Here is a 17,009-nt window from a genome sequence, read left to right on the forward strand (position 1 = left end):
TCAAACCATATGGAAACAAATGTGATGGGTTCCTGGTTTCCAGTGGAGTCTACCTGTCATCTGAAATCTCTAAAGGCCAATTAATTACGATGGCCTACTTATGATGATTTATTATGGTGATTTATATTATTAATACATTAATAAGTAAATATAGGAATACAATTGCTCTTGTTCTCATCTCCTAAGTTCTCTTTCTGGACATAAGGAAAGATGTATTTATCTATTTTTAAAGCAAGAAATACCTACAGATGTCTGTTTTCAAATGAATCCGTATCTAACAACAATTGGTGTTTGGGAACCGAAAAGAATGACTAAACACGAGAATTTGGCACGGTTTGAATTTTCCATCTAAAAGACTTGCTATACTTCAGATGTGTAATTTAATGGCAGAAAATAAAATAAAAGTAAGTGATTGAATTTGCCTTTTAGGATCATTGGAAGAGCAAGTGTCACCAGCTGAACTCCAACATACAGAGTCAATAATGATATAATGCAGGGCGTCAAACTGGGTGCTTGCATGAGTTGAAAAATAAATGGAAGCGTTCACTAGTGGTAAGACAAATGGGATTAAATGAGAAAACACACCATGAATTGCAAATGGAGCCGAGTTAATTTGTTGCTACAGTCGTGTTGCCCTACTGTTAAATGAAGGCAGTGTAATTATCTAGCTGGCTGAGATAATGTCAGAACCTCATTCCTCCTTACATGCTTCGGTTTTACATGAGGGCTAATTGAGCTGCAAGGAGACAACCGATTATGTACGGCTATCCATCTTTTTTTGTTTGTTTGTTTTAGTTCTGTTTTTTTTTTTTTCCTCCTCAATCTTTAACTAAGAACTCGTTCAAAGAGAAAATGTTCTGTTCCGTGGGATAAAGGTTGATAGTTTTATTATAGTGTGCCTCCCTCTTTACTCCCTCTTATATTATAGTGCCTCCCTCTTACAGAAACGGACATAGTGATGTGAAAGTAAGACATGTTCATGCATTGAATATACTAGTGGAAGAACTGTGGGGTAAAGCTTTGTTTTTAGATTCAGCCAAATCACAGAAAGAGTAAAAATATTATTTAAAGTTTAAAACTTAATATGCAATACTCTTTAACATTTAACATTTAGCGTTTAACATTTTAATGCACAACTTTCTGGGTTGTTATGTTCTCTTCCACACGTATAGAGTGTACAATTTAGAAATTAAAAATCATTTAGGCCACATTTCAAATGGTTTATTGTCACCTAAAACGAATAAATGCATAAGTAAATATAATGATGCATTGTTTTTTGGACTGTTTTTATATGATGTTTTGCTTGAGGGAAGTGCAACAACAGTGAGGTAGGTCAGCAGACCTTTCACAGACGCTGCAAACAACTTGACTGTTCGTTTCAGCAAGTTTCAGGGTCTGCATCACAGCCTTGTCTGGGTACTGCAACCACCTGCTGTACAAAATGAAAATGAAAGACAATGGGATATGTGACAGTCAAGCAATAGAGCATCACTGAACACCTTGCCCTGTATGAACCAGCTCTGGAGGAACAGCTTCGAATCAATCAAAGATTCGGGAGCATGTTTGTTTTCTAATAATCTCGAAATGTAGTGCCTGCTGTAGGGTGTGTGTATAACTATATATTTAAATATGAGGAACAGAATTGCACTGACCCCAATATCAATTACTTCTGTAGAATACAGTCACTGGACACCATATTGTTTTTTAAAGAAGAGAAGTAAAGCAAGTTAAAGGAAGCAACCCCTGCCTTAAATCCTCCTGGTTGCCTTGACCAGGCCTTAGAGAGGCGCCTGATTTTACTGTGAGCTAAAGACACACCTGAGAAAGACTATATCAGCCCGGAACCCAGTGGGACTCGTTCGCTTCACAATAAAACTGTAATAGTACAAACTACTGCCCAGTGGGAGTAATATTATCACTGTGAAAAGATTTTAAAAAGCCTCCTGACAGAATTTTTCAAATGTAGTAAAGGAAAAGGAAGCGTATTTTAATATATGCTGCCGTGTGTTTGTGTAAATATAAATATATAGTATGGGGTCACATGGAATCCGTGCTGAAATGCAATGGACATACACAGAATCACAATAAACAGGAGATTGGTATTAAGATGTATTCCCTTTCTCAACGGAAAATACAGTAAGGGTTATTTTACCAAGTAACAGATGTTCCCTCTTTCCTTTGATATCAGCAGTTAACTTAAGTGATGGTTAGAAAAGGATTAACCTTGGACCTTTTCTTCTTTTCTTTTTCTCCCTTCCCCCCCCCCCCCTTCTATCTGCCTTTGCCACTTTGGATTGTATATCTACCATTATTTCTGTATTTATTGATTGCGGCCTGTAATCCATTAAGTAAAACATTGCCTTTTGATCCAGATCCACTAACAGAATCCCCGTCCCTATGAAGGGAAACTATGGCTACTAGATCGTGATATTTTATCTCCTGCGCTGGAGCCGTGATAACACACTAGGCAGTCATATTAGGGATAATAGTTTAATGAGAGTGACTGAGGTATAATGCCAGTAAAATATATGTAATGTTCTTTCTTTTCAAATGGAAATTTAACTTGTGTATAAGCCTGTAATTTCAGTACAGTTTTCCCATCCTTGTTGGGGTAGTGTGTGAATGTACAGGCTGCTGAGAAATTGCTTTGAATGCAGGAGTGCGTTACATTGATGTTTATACAGTATGTATAGGCTATACCCCCATGTTGCAGCTTTTGCCCCGCAGTCATGCCGGTTTCTCCTCTCTCTCTCCATTCAGTGGGGGGGCCCTAATTCAGCCTGGGTTAAATCCTCAGGAGCACCACAGTCTCACATCCCTCCACTGCATATTCATTGAAAATTAAGTAAATAAAAGGGAGCAATATAAAAAAAAAAAAAAAAAGGTGTGTTATATTGGGATGGCTCTATTTCATTATAGTTAATGCTTTTGGGAGTTAAAAAGGTAAATTACTTTGGATAAATAGTTTATGGGCTACATTCTACCCTGTCTCAGTAGTTGGAAGTTGCTCTTTTCATTTTGTTTTGATTGATTTTGTTTCTCTGTCTCTCTCATTGTGGCTTGTCTAGAAAATCATACTTTATTTTATTGTAATTTTTGTATTTCATTTTAATCCTAAAAGTATCAGATTCCCCCCCCCCAACAAGACGAAGTTGCAGAAGTATGTTTTGTTGTCATTATTATTATTATTATTATTATTATTATTATTATTATTATTATTATTATTATTATATTCTTCTTCTTGTTTGTTTACCTACTGATTTATTTCCCACCAAATGGCGATCCTGATGTGCAGGGGTGGTCTAGCAGGAGGCCTGCCCCAGTTAGTGACCCGTCATAATTTCCAGAGGCAGGTGGAGGTGGCAATTATAGCCACAGCCACTGTCCAGAACCTTCCGTAGCAGGTGATGAATTGCAAATGGCCGGTACCCAGCGTACAGCAATAAACTCAAATAAATCTTCAATGTGTAATAATGACAGGAGCAGAAGAAGACTGGCAGCTATAACAAGGCTGCTGTTGTCACCCACTTTACCATAGCTTTGATATCCATCATTATCTGCCAAGGGCTTACTGGAGAGCTGGACAAGCAGGCCCCAAGAAGGATGAGTCGTTTGCGATGAAGCATCCAGCCAGTCCCATCTGGCATGTTGTAAATGGGATTTCTTTTTCTTTTTCTATCCAACTGCTTGCCAGGTCTTAGCTGTCTGTCATTTTGGGCAGGTATCAGATCTCGCCTCACTGTGGGACAATATGGAATAGCCAATGTACATTAAAGCTCTGACATTCAACATTATGTCATCAATATGCTTCTTATCTATTACGCCAAGGGTGAATATTTTAAATGAAAAGCTTTTAGACATTCAGATCTATCACAGAGTTCTCGGAGAACATGATGTTATACCAGGGCTGGTCTTCCACCCATACTTTAGACTGACACGGACGCAAAAATTGCACACTCTGGGGTTTAAGACTTTTCTAATGTTTCTCAGTTTGTTTATCTCACTGCTCCCAAAGTGATGTATTTGAAGAGAAGAAGAAAAAAAAAACGACAGCGGTCAAGTATACGTTCCTGTTTTGGATGTTTTGTTTTATTGTTCACAACCCATTTCCGAACAGGAGCTCGAGAACATCCCAAAAGATCTTCCTCTCATCATCTCTGACCCCAAAGTCTCAAATTCGTACCCCGTGAATCCCCATTCTTCATTGTGTTTTCCTCCACAATAAATCTTCTGCCCCCCCTGCCCCAGCCTCATGCAGATTCCTGAAAGTTTGAGCAGTCTGCAAGGAATAGCTTCGCCTTGTACTCTGCTGTGCGGCTGATACTCTTTATAGCTTTCACTCAGAGCCCTGATAGCTATATAAACATGAATGTCAAGAACACCAGATTTCTCATGCTGAAATTTGGGCAATTTGTTTCCACACAGCCAGAGCTGTTCCCAGCCTATTTTTGGAAGCCCCTTAGCGGCCTAACCATACGTTTCGACATAATTTATGGTGGCACTCTAACATATGGACTTTTCATCATTGTCCAGCTGAAATTCTCCATTGGACGTTGCAACCCCCCCCCCCCTTCCCTCCTCTGCTTTGTTCTCCACTTGGAAATAAGTAGTGTTTACTCAGGCAGCAGCGATTGTGTCCAGAGTCCAAATTGTATAGCCTCCTAAATAAATTGATTTGCAGCATTTAATGCAGAACTGGGTCACTCCTCCTTAAAACAATAAAACTAAACTAATTTTCTTGGATTGGGGGGGAGGGTAGGACATTTCTCCTTCATTCTTATTTAGTTTTAGGTTAATAATTTGGCAGTGCATGTTTTTGCATTAGGGTTCCAGCAATTAAATAACTAATGTCTACAAAGAAGGGCTACAACTACTAGCAAATCATATTCTGAGAGCTGTCGACATTACAAATCTGCACTTTTTCCCCGGGATCTTTGAAGTTTTTCCTTTTTCTCTGCCATATTTCGTCGGTAATTAAATATTGACTGCACTAACCAGTTTTCCTACTGTATTTGTGTGCTAATTCTCCCGAGACGGTTTAAATGCTCCAGTCGCCAGGTTTATTTTTAAAGCTCCATTTGAGTAATAAGGCTTATGATTGGCAAGAGTTCTGTGCGTCTCGTTTTACTATAAAGTGCTCAGACTTGCATATCAACAAGACATTCAAAGTACAATATATTGTTCCCAGACTGCATGCCTTGTGAGCATTACAGCTTATTAAATGAGGGCAACACAGATGAGATTCGTCACTGTAATGTTGTCTCGCAATTGCTAACATTTACATACTTGATGCATGAAACCGAGCTTTCACCGTAACAATTAAAATGTTTAATTAATGCCCAACTTAGCGATGCATACTGTCCTTATTTCTCCCTCTGTTAGAATTTGTAGGGAAGGGGCGTGAGGAGGGGGGTAATAAAGGTGTCTGTCGAATATACATGATAACGAGCCGCAAGTTAATATGGGCTTAGTGCCAGTCATTATTTATTGAGTGTAATTAACAGGTTTTTTTATGTAAGAGTTTAATCTTAAATTGCATTTGTTACCCCCTCCCAAAATATGTGCCCCCCAACTTTAATGTTTAATTTTATTTTCTACTAGAAACGCACACACACAAATAGAAAGGATCGCATTTTTTGTTTGTTTTGTTTGTTTTTTCCTCCCTGGAGACTCAAGCCCAAAACAAAGTCTGCAAAAACATTTAGTTGACTTGAAATTAGGCCACATATCTGAACAGCACCATCTTTTGTAATGCCAGTGAGATTATAGCTCACTTTAGCATTTGTAAACAACCTGACTGTAATGTCTTGCAGGGTATTGTGTCACCGTCATTCCCATACATTGAGGCCTTTTCCGTAGCTATTACTATAAAACGCTCCCTAAGTACATAAAGGCTCTAATCGTTAAGATTTTTATTACCAGCCACACATACAGAGCTGCAAATTGCCTTGTTTCAGATTTATTATGTATTACTCCAGAAATTCTATAAAGATCAAAAGAACTGATTACAATGTTGACCTTTGCATTAACTCATCTAAATTTAAATTTGAGTGTTTGATTTGGGAAAATAAGTCCATTTATCATTGGCCTGCTACTGAGGGGATTGCGCCAGTCCTGATTGGGAGTGCTGAGACCAAATTTATTTATCGAGCGGGGGCTTGGAAATTGTTTGTAGGACGAGAGGAATAAAAGTTTGACCTGCCTCTGTGCAAAATGATGGTGGCACTTGTCCTTTAAAATCTGCAATTAGTCATTCCGAGAAGGAGGACTGCTCCGATGTAGACAGAGGGGTGCCGTAAAGCAATCGGCTCCAGTTGTTGCTTTTTTTCTGCACGTTGAATGTGGCCTTTATTTAATAATGTACACAAGCTATGGTATGGAGATATTTACATGTGTTTGGTTTTGTTCTGTCATGTTCGTTTTTTTTTTTTAATCTATAGTAGCCATCTTATATTATATATTGCAAGATCTATATGTTTGTTTTTGTTTATTTAAGACAAATTTACAAATATGTCGCCAAAGGTGGCCTTTTTTGTTTGGTTGTTTTTTGTGCTCTTTCTTCCTGTGGTCTCCAAGGTGACAGCAGTTACTTTTGTAGTCCACTCTTGTTTCGTTTACTTAACGGTGACTCCTTCCTGTTTGTTGCTTAGGCCTGTAAATGTTTATAAGAACTAATTTCTTGTACGCTCAGATTACAACAAAAGCACCAGTGTGTTTCCTTTCTTTCTTTCTTTGTATGTGTATATATATATATATATATATATATATATATATATATATATATATATATATATATATTAGGAAACCCCTGTTTTTATTTAATGCATATGTGTTCCCTAAAACCACAGACGACAAATCTTTGAGATTAACTTTTTTTTTCCCTTTCCTCCTCATCCTCCTTTTTAAATAGGCGACTTATGTTGCCACCTGAGCTATGCAAGAGCAATAAAGTGCTTATGCTCAGCATGACAATGTATCGGCGAGGTATTTTATCACACTGCTGTATCCGTGAAGAATTTAATGGAAAAAGAGAGACTGGCTGAATCCGAATTTGATTTCTGGTGTGAAATAAGCTCAGCTTGGCGTCTCTGCTGACAATGATTTGGGCCTGTCAAGTCACAAATGATGGTTACAGAGCCTCGCTGTGTTCTCGTGGTCGTAAGCATTCCCAAAGACCCTGAAGGTTTCGCCGAGATTACATGTCATCACAGTTATTTGGCTTGCAAGCAGAATAATTGAGTGAGTTGTTGTGATTAGTTTAAAATATTGCATGTCAATATGTTGCATCTGACAGGTTAGTCACAACTCTGAAAAGCAGTTTCCTCAAAATAAAGTATTTAGATAGTAACTTCTTCATTAGATGAAGCAGGCATATTGAGCTGTACATCTACAATAAAATGTAGTGTTGTTTGCCAATTAGGTTTTCAGGTGTACATCAACATGTTTTAAATGCAAGTGAAAGCAAGATTTACTTTTTTATTTCTATAATGCATTTGACTGGAAAGTGTTTGGTCACTGGCTACCTGGTTCCCTACTATTACATAATTATATATCCAATAATAATAATAACAATTATATTAGAGAGCCTAATCTATCTATATAGATCTGACTTTGGATTTTTTTTTTTTTTTTTTTTTTTTGTAGTTTTGCTGCCTGATTTCAGAATGTTTAATACTTCTTTCCACATGGTGGTACAATATTTTAGGCCTTTTTGGAGTTTTTTTCCTTCCATAACTATGCTTCATTTATAAATGTACTGACAGTCTTCAGGATGAGAGGCTTAAATAATGCAAATAACTGTTCCAAAAGAGTTTGGCATTTGCAATTTAGATTCAGCCGAGGTCTCAGTTTAGGATTTGTCTGAAATCGGTGACTTGATTTCTTACCAACCAAAGTCCAGATTTCCAGACACAGTGCAGGTGTTAAATCCCCTTACATTTTAACAGATTAGAAATAATATCTCCAAATCTAGTTTGAGGCCCAACAATTTGCCTTTAACCTTGAATATGTTCACTTCCTCATCTGACTTTTAATTCATGGAGGCATTATTAACAAGATCAAGATATTTGCAGACTTCTTAAAGAAAGTGGTTGTTTAGGGAATCCAGTTGTCTTTTCTAAGTGTTGCCAAGGAAAAAGGAAGCTTGGTGGCACATCTTTCTACAAATTGTTGAACTGCAGGTCCAGAAGCCATTATGTCATCTACACCCGAAAGAATGAATGATTGTAATTTGTATTTCGCTCAATTTACAAATTAAGACGCAAGTGGCATCCCAGCGTATGACGTGGTGCATGACCTGTATATACAATAGAAATGCAATCAAAGATGTTTGTATTACATGGTTTTAGGCCTGGTGCTATTAGATCCAGCTGCTGTCGAACTCATTAAAACTGACCTTTTGATCCTAATCTTAGATCGCTTGTTGTGATCTTTTAAATGCCCTTGTCAGACAGAGAAGGGAAAAGAGATTTTTATTGTCATTATTATTAAATGAAATGAAATGAAAATCAGTTTCCCATTCAATTAGATTATAAGGCAGAATAAAGTGTATGCCCATTTGAATTGTTATAATTAACACACAGCAAAAGCCAACACCAAGGTTTTATTTACTTCATCATAGATTAACCCACAATGACTACAGTCTGAAAATGTTTTTTTTTTTTTTTTTCTTCTTCTCTCTCTTAGTGTTGTGGATTTGTGTGCTTTATTTCAAATGGGTCTTTTTGGCATTCATAGGCTAGCCATTTCATTTATTTGTTATGTTTTATTTGCTTTGATATTTAATCATAAATGTTTGTTTATTTTTATAAATCCATTTTAAGAAAGGCATCGGCATAACATGCTTTTTTCTTTTTTCTTTTCTTTTTTTCCTCTCCCAAGATTGTCGTGTTGTTGTATGTCCTTTTTTCTCTCCCTCTTGCTGTCATTCTCCACACGCATTTCTTCAAGGGCTGCATCCAGGATGTGACACCCTTTCACTTTGCTCTCTCTGTCCTTATATTTCACCTGACTTGTTCGACTGCTTGCAGTCAACCCCGTTTACCTCAGCGTTCTCTTCCGGCTTATGTTTAGTGGACTTTTTGCTTCTTTTTCTTTTTTTGCACGGCTATTTCCAGGTTATTTTAGGATACCTTGAAAACGATACAGGTTTTTGAGAGTTTCCCTCATCGTGTGTGTGTCATGCATTTGAATAGTGTTTTTCCTTCCCCCTACATTTTAAAACGCATTTAATCTCAACAAAAGTACTTTTGCTTTGATACTTTTTTTTGTAATCATATGTTTTTTACTATTTTTATTACTGTATGGCATGGGCTTCCTTTTAGACATTGTGTTTTTGAGGCTATTAAGTAAAGCTTATTGCAGGACGCCATGGCATATCCCAGTTGTGTCAAGTGAGATGGAGGGTTATCTTCTATGTCAGCTAGATAACCCTGCGTGTGCGTTTTCAGCCAAAACAGATAACGTCAGAATTGTGAAGAACGGAGAAATATTACAGAGTGGTGTTGCTGGTTGACTTGATAATAGTTCTTCTGCATCAGAGTTTCCCAATGTCTGGTGATGGAGGGCCAATTTCCCGAAGTTGCATGGGATGGGGGGGCCACGGTAGAAAATGAATAACTGATTTGATTTCCTATACATTTCTGTTAGGGGACATTCATTAACTTTAATTGTTGTTTTATTATTCTCTCACAAATGACATGTGCATTTTGTAACAGAAAATTGTCATGAATTGTCAAGCTTCAGAAAAGGGATGGTTGAAGGTTGGCTTTAGGGGGCCGCACCAAACATCCTTGAGGGCCTCACTTTGGGAACCCCTGTTCTACATACATGTGAATATTGACATCATTAGGGGGACATATTGTTTAAATAAATAAACAATGCATACATAAATTAAATAAAACAACTGGCAGTCGGGTGCAGATTTAATATTATGCGATACAATATTCAAATACGTTTTAAGGAAGCAAACATTGGTGTTTGCAAAAATACTGCTTTGAATACATTTGCTCTGACATTTAAAAGCAGCATATTTAAGATTGAGATTAAAAGAGTGACAGCTGATTAGGAACTTCTTTTAATGTAGATGTGAAACATGAGAAATCAGTTAAATATTTTCTCCATACTGGCTACATTTCTGTGAGACCCCATTAATCACAGTGGAGTTTGCACTTAAAGTAAGACCTAAAGGTAATATAATGGGGGGGGGGGAGCAGCAACAAAAGAAAGAAAAGAAAAGAAAAAAAAGGGTTACATTTTTATACGTCTCAATTTTTTCTAAATAAAACAAAAAGGGGGTTTTCTTTCACAAAATATAGTGCAAATTACACTTTGGTGCAACCCCCTTGATAAATCTGTCCAATTTCATTGCTCTATTGATTGGTTCCTGCAAAAAGGTTCAAATGGGAGGTCCCTGGGTGCTTTTTATCATACTTCAGAGACTAAAATAAAGCTGAGCAGTATTTCTACATTTCCACGATGGGTCAAGCACCTCTGAAGGCTGCTACAGGAGTGGGAATGATGTATCTTATAAGTTGTTTTTATCATTGCTTCCCAGTGTACAGTAATTGTATATAAAAATGAAGAGGAACCCCCCACCAACACACACAAACAATAAAACAGGGAATTTGTATTTTCATTGGAGCTTGATTTGTGTTGAAAGCAGAGAAGGTTCTGTTATTATTAAAACAGAATACCCGTTTTTCAATCCTCCCTCATGGTATATCTGGGGCAGGCATTGGCAAGGCAGTATGCAAGGCCAGCAATGTAAAGGGCCAGGTATGGGGAGAAAACGCTTGCCCACGAAATGTGTTATTTCCCCCCTCTGCCTCACAGGAGCACACTTGAGGAGTGGTAGCACATGCAGTCATAAGCAGACCCTATGTAAATCAAGGAGGGTTGACTAGGCCCTCCTGTTTTATTCTGTCTCTCTTTAAGAAAGCCGTCTTTGATGTGGTTGGTAGTATTCCTGGTTCCCAGCTGCAGCTTCTGCCTCTCGTTGCCCTCAGTTAACCAGTAGAGGACACTCACTGCATGTTGCACAACAGTCTATAAACAGCAAGCAGGGTCTTTAGGCTGGGGGGAGAAATGGAGATTCAATTTCATCTGGAAAATTAAATTTTAAATAACTGATGAGTAATGTGAAAGGAAAATTTAATCTGCTTTGTTAACAATTCTCCGCTAAAAGAGAAGCTGAGAAGGGAAGGGATTATAACCAAATACTCTCCAAAAGAATCCTGTTAACAACCCTTTCTATCCAAACGCTGCTGTTAATGCATTGAAGGGGAAAAAAGTACATCTTTAATGCAAGTCTTCATAAAAGGAAAAAAAAATAGTTATTTTGCCTATCGCAGTGGAACATGTTCTTCCCACACAAACAATTTATAATTTACAATAAGATATTGTAAGCTTATTAGCAATTTATAGTTTCCCAGTCTCTCACAGTAGTCCAAGGTAGACAGAGAAAGAAAATCATCTATCATGTAGTCGTAAAAGTAGATAAATGATTTATCCATGAAAAAATATTAACTGGAGTCTGGACAATTGATCGGGCGATGATAAATGTGGAGCTTGTGGATTATAGAAAACAGCCAAAAGGCTTTCATTGTAAATATAGATGTCAGCCTTCTGGATCTGAGGGGTGCAAGACGTTTGATGTGTTATTTAGCACATATTAAGTTTGTTTTTGTAACTTTTTTAATGATTTTGACACAATCTCTTATTTTGTTAGGCAGCATCAGAATATATTGCAAGCATAATATATCTGTCTGCTTTTACTAGTTACAGGTTCTCATTTCTAAGTTACAAAAATAGTTTTGTTTCTTTAGTTTGTTCCTCACTGTGGAATTTTTACAGAGTCTCAAGTTTTGACATAATGTCTGTTCAGGGACACACAGATGTGCTTGCTTCATTACTCTAGATTTTCTTTTTGACGGGCTATAGTGTATAGTCTCGAGTGTTGGCAGGACTCCTTGTGTTTAGTCGTCAGAAGTGTACTGTAAAATAGTTGAAACGGTTTGTACAGAAGCCATATCTGAGTCAAAGTCCAGTAGTAAAATACTTGGAGTAGTGAATGAAAATTAAATGCCACTCGTCCTTTTACTAAACAAACCTATTTTACCCTTTTACTTAATGAAATTAAACAACTCATTGGATTAAAACCCTGACGTAAGTGTTATAACCAGAGTTCAATAGGAAAGCCAGTCGAGCCAGCATGTTTATAGCACTTTCTTTATCTAATGAAATGACACCTGTATTGTAGCCTTCAAAGTTTTAACATACGGTGTTGACTCTGCTGATCTCTATTGCAAACGACTGCACAGTCATCTTGTTGTAGCTGAAAAAGCTAAGAAAGGAAAAATCTGCATAAACATTTGATTTATATGAAAACTTATTCACCTTCTCAAAAAGAAAAATGCAACACAAGCTGTATATTTAGAGTAATTATCATGATGGACAAGCACACCCCTCTTTGTTGCCTTAATTAATTAATCATATATGAGCATTTTGCCTGACATTGCCCTAATAAATGTATCTTCTATTTATCTCCTCGATGTAAAATTTCAATCCTGCATTTCCTTACCATATTAACTATGTGTTAAACGTAAATATACTATTATTATTATTACATTTTAATTACATGTATTGTGATCATGTTGTTGACTCTGATCATTGAAGTAGAAATTGAATGAGGCACTAGAATCAATAACAGTTGCCAGATTTTCCCAGAAGGCTGCTTGTTCTTCATAACTTTTCTAATTTTCTTATTAAATTTCATTAATAATTTAACGCGCACATGGACCACAAACATACAGATTTTATGTATTATTAAGTGAATAAAAAGAGCACTGCATAAATAAATTGAATTCAAAATCCATTGATTCCTCCAGTAAGATTAACATGCATTTGATTGTATTGTCTATTACAATGTCTATTACACATATCCAGACATATCATAGTGTCCCTCCAGCCACTGCTAATTGAAAAGGTCGTGGCTGACAGGTAAGTGAAAAAAGAACTTTTTTTTCCTGAACTGGGGATTGAAATCATCACCACCATCGGATTGGATTCTCCTTAAGCACAAAATCTCTAACCATGAGATTAAGTTATTATTCTTTCTTAAAAGAAAAAAATCAATATATCATACATCTTGGAAACTACAGAGAAAAAAAACTGCGTAATTAAGATGTATGCGCTCTGTGCTGTTTTATGAGAACTCATTTTGCATGCTTTTGTGTAATTGCTATATAAGTAAAAGCACATCATGCTGATGGACCCCTGTAATTGAGAAAGGAATAAACACAATCAGTCTTGCTGTCTGGCTGAACTGCGTCTTTAAACTCCCTCTTCAGCAGTCAACTATCTGAACAGGAACAATCAGATGATTATTTCTTGTGGAGATCAGCTGCAGAATAGCAATTATATTGACAGCCCCCGGGCGAGTTGACATCTGAATGTGCAAAACCTCCCGAGCATTTAAAAATACATGTGTGTAAATATGCATGTGTGCTTTTCAGGCACACAGCATCACAAAACTTTTCCAAGTAGAAGGAGACTCCCTCCACAAGGTTTTTCAGGTTGTGCCAACATTGTATTCCAGCAGCTACATCTCAGGTAAAGAGTGGAAGTGAGGAATTACTGACCCTTTAAAAAATTACAAACGGAGAAAGCTTGGATTAGGGTTTCAGCCAGTTTTTCAGGGGTGTTAAATGTTTTCTTTCCAATATTGTTACAGTATCTACAGAGGTCCACGAATAGGCCAGACTTTACTTGTCAAACCATTGTCAGAATTCCCAAATGTTGGTTTAGAATGTCTGGTCCGTAAGGAGAAATATTCATTTTTGGTAATTACAGTATTTACAGTTCATGTGGTATTTCATTTTGAACAGTACATATGTGCTAAAACTGGGGGGGTATATATATACACACATCTACCATGTGATTTTGTTTTCCATCAGATATGCTTTATTTTTCTTCTTTCTTTGTCGTCATCATCAGTTCAGTATCGATTTTCCCATCATCACTAACCGACTGTGTGCAATTCCAACAGTATAGCTACACCGCATTCAAACATGTATTTTATTTATTATTATTTAGGTTTTTCTGGAACAAATACAGCTGCAGGTAAACAACCAATTTTACCCTCGAAAATAGCTTCTGCTTCTGTCAACATCATGTTTATTTTCTGTAGCAGATAAAAAAGTCCAGTTTTCTGATATTTGTACTGAGATAAGTCAGTAAACAAGATTAATATGGTATGGAAAGGTTTGCCGGCAGCCTGAGCTATAGGAAATAAGTTGCCAGCAAACGGAGAATACTGTAAACTGAATAAAACTGTCAGGTCCACCAAGAGATAATGTGATCATGAACCCATGTAACGCAGCATGACATAAGCACAGTCTGTCTTTCTAACCACCAACCTGTAGAGAATGGATTACTGTATCCCAGCGATGCACTGCAATACCATTAAAAACCCTCTACTGAGATCAGCATAAGATTAAGCTCTACAACCCAACGCATGAGTAAACTTTTGTAGGACAAGAAAACTGCAAGGGTGTGAAGTGTCTCCGTGCACATTTACAAGGCTAAAGCAATACAGTCTCTCACTGGTTTAATGGTGCTCCGTGTTTCAGAAACAGAATTTAATTTGTGGTAAATGACAAATTAATGTAATATTAGTAATAGGTGAAATGCATTAAAATAAAAAATGCATGGTTTCCTCAAGAAAAAGGTGTTTGTTTGGTGATGTTTCAGGGTTGTCTGCAATTTACGATATCTACTTTTTTTAAATAGTGATGTAGACTCACATTATGGTATCCATTTTGCAGGTGTATGTGTATTCCCCTACTGAAGCTCTTCATTACAACCATATCTCTATATTCGCCACAGTAGGTGGGATCTCGCCTCCCCTTGGAAGACCACACTGTATCTTCCTCTCTGACAGCTCTGCATACATCATGGTCGCCTCGCAGTGATTTGTTTTCTCCCTCTCCTTTCTCTTCTCCCCCAGATTAGCACTCCTGGGCCAGGCTGTAATGAGAGACTGGCCCGGTTCTCCCAGGATCCCCATCATCACGAGTGAGTATCATTTACATCAATGATCCCTCATCATTACCACTGCTCCATCTTATTTATTATCTCCACTCCTGGGCTGTGATTTCCCTGGGAGCCCACCGGGTTCTTCTGCACATGGCAGCAACAAGGTGGACAGCTCCCCGAGATTTACTGTGTTTGTGTGCCTGTGTATTTATATAGAATAAGAAGACGACGACGAAATAAGACCCAACTATGAGCTTGCAAAACCGAAAAGCGTTGGACATAATGGGCGCTAGATAGTAAATGTGGGGACGGCTCAGCTGCTGCCACTAGGGCAACAATGACAACGAGAGACAACTGCTGTGATAGGGCAGAAAAAACTGAAATATAGAACTTGGGGGAGTGTTAATGCACATCACAACACAGAGGGAGGAGTTAAGTAAGATATCAGAATAGGATTTAACTATAACTGGTTTCATAGACTTTGACTGGCTCTAGTCTTGGACTTCTATATCTAAAATAACATTGGACAGTCCAAGACTAGTGTCAATATGGATCTTTAAATCTGGCCCTAAGAGTACTTATGCTTAGTTAGCAATACATCACAATTATATTGAAAATAAATCTCAGCTAAATAATAATAATATGGTGATTACCAAGCTGAATTTGGAATTAGATTAAGAGGAACATTCTAATGGTAACATATAGGTTGTTTAGTGAGCATTATTTTGATTGATTTAACAAAATTATGCACTAAATTAAAATGTATCAATGACATGAGGGTCATGTCATAAGACTTGCATGGGCCTGGGCTAGGATTTGGGTTCGAGTCCCCTTAAAACCCAAGCTTTTGTTAAGGTTAAGTCTTTTCTACTTTTCTACTGATTTAATTGATTTGATGTAGATTTGGGTATAACAGTGGTTTATAATGAAATGTCTCTCTTTTTTTTTTTGTAATATTTTTTGTCCTTAAAAAGTTTGTTTTATTGTTTAGGTTTGTTTTATGTCTTGTTTTAACAACAAGAACAGATTTTGTTTGCCTGTAACAGTTTGGTCCAATCTGCATGATATTTCACTGGCATGGGGGACCTCATAAAGTGACTTAATTAACTAGTCTTAACAGCTTCATTTTCTCAGAAGCCTGTTCACACGCTCTCATTCTAAATGGACATGTAAGAAGAGAGAGAGATTTTTACCCTCCAGCTGAGAGAACAGGATGACTTCTAAGCAGTGCCCTGCTTTGGTACCACATATGCAACACTTAACTGGTCTCTTCAAAGTATATCTGGAGTGTGACACAAGATGTGACTGTACTAGTGTTGCTCCCTCGAGGGCTGAGAGCAGGTGTAGAGACAGACTAGTAACATGTTTAACCTTCAGAGTGCTGAACATATTTTACCTAATCTAGCTGCCTTCCTAAAGCAAAAAAAAAAATGTGACCCACCTGTCCTGATTTAAAAAGGAATCTGTAGTTTTCTGTGGACCAAAAACAACTTCTCATGCAAAACTCCATACACCTCCCTAATACTGTGAATATCTGTCTTGTTTCTGAAATAGTCCCTGGTTCAGCCATGGAGTCAGGAAGGACCATTCTCAGGTAGGAAACCACATTTGTTTCAGGTCCACTGAGTAGTAGGGGGTGTGAAGGCAGGACTCTGAATCCTGTCCTCCCCAGGGATGGTTTTATTTGGCTCCATTTGCCCAGTCAAGAAGAGAAGCAGAAGCCAGCCTGATTGAGATGATCTGTTGGTCATCACAGTAGTGTTTCTCTCTCAGCTTGGGGACTTTTACCAATAGGTTCTCCTCTGTGTAGCCCAGAATTGTGATGGTAATGTTGTGCCATAGCTCACTCAAGCTGTGGTGACCCTTGACCCCTCACCCTGCATCCATGATGCCAGCGGTGACTTTTCACAACTCTTGCTCTTGACAGCATCTTGGCATGGTGGAAGCAGGCCTCCGACTCATTTAACACATTG

The 17,009-nt window shown here is 37.6% G+C and overlaps 1 protein-coding gene across 3 annotated transcripts in view; it reads left to right on the forward strand.

The window, feature by feature from the left end:
• LOC136718725 (G patch domain-containing protein 2) overlaps nucleotides 1-17,009 on the forward strand; it is a 67,493-nt gene that overhangs the window by 27,977 nt on the left and 22,507 nt on the right. For all 3 annotated transcript variants that reach the window (XM_066696547.1, XM_066696475.1, XM_066696623.1), the window contains 2 exons: nucleotides 15,008-15,075; nucleotides 16,591-16,630. In XM_066696547.1, the coding sequence (XP_066552644.1) occupies nucleotides 15,008-15,075; nucleotides 16,591-16,630 (108 nt within the window). The remainder of the gene's footprint in view (nucleotides 1-15,007; nucleotides 15,076-16,590; nucleotides 16,631-17,009) is intronic.

This window comes from Amia ocellicauda, chromosome 1, assembly GCF_036373705.1.
Source record: "Amia ocellicauda isolate fAmiCal2 chromosome 1, fAmiCal2.hap1, whole genome shotgun sequence".
Taxonomy (NCBI): Eukaryota; Metazoa; Chordata; class Actinopteri; order Amiiformes; family Amiidae; genus Amia; species Amia ocellicauda.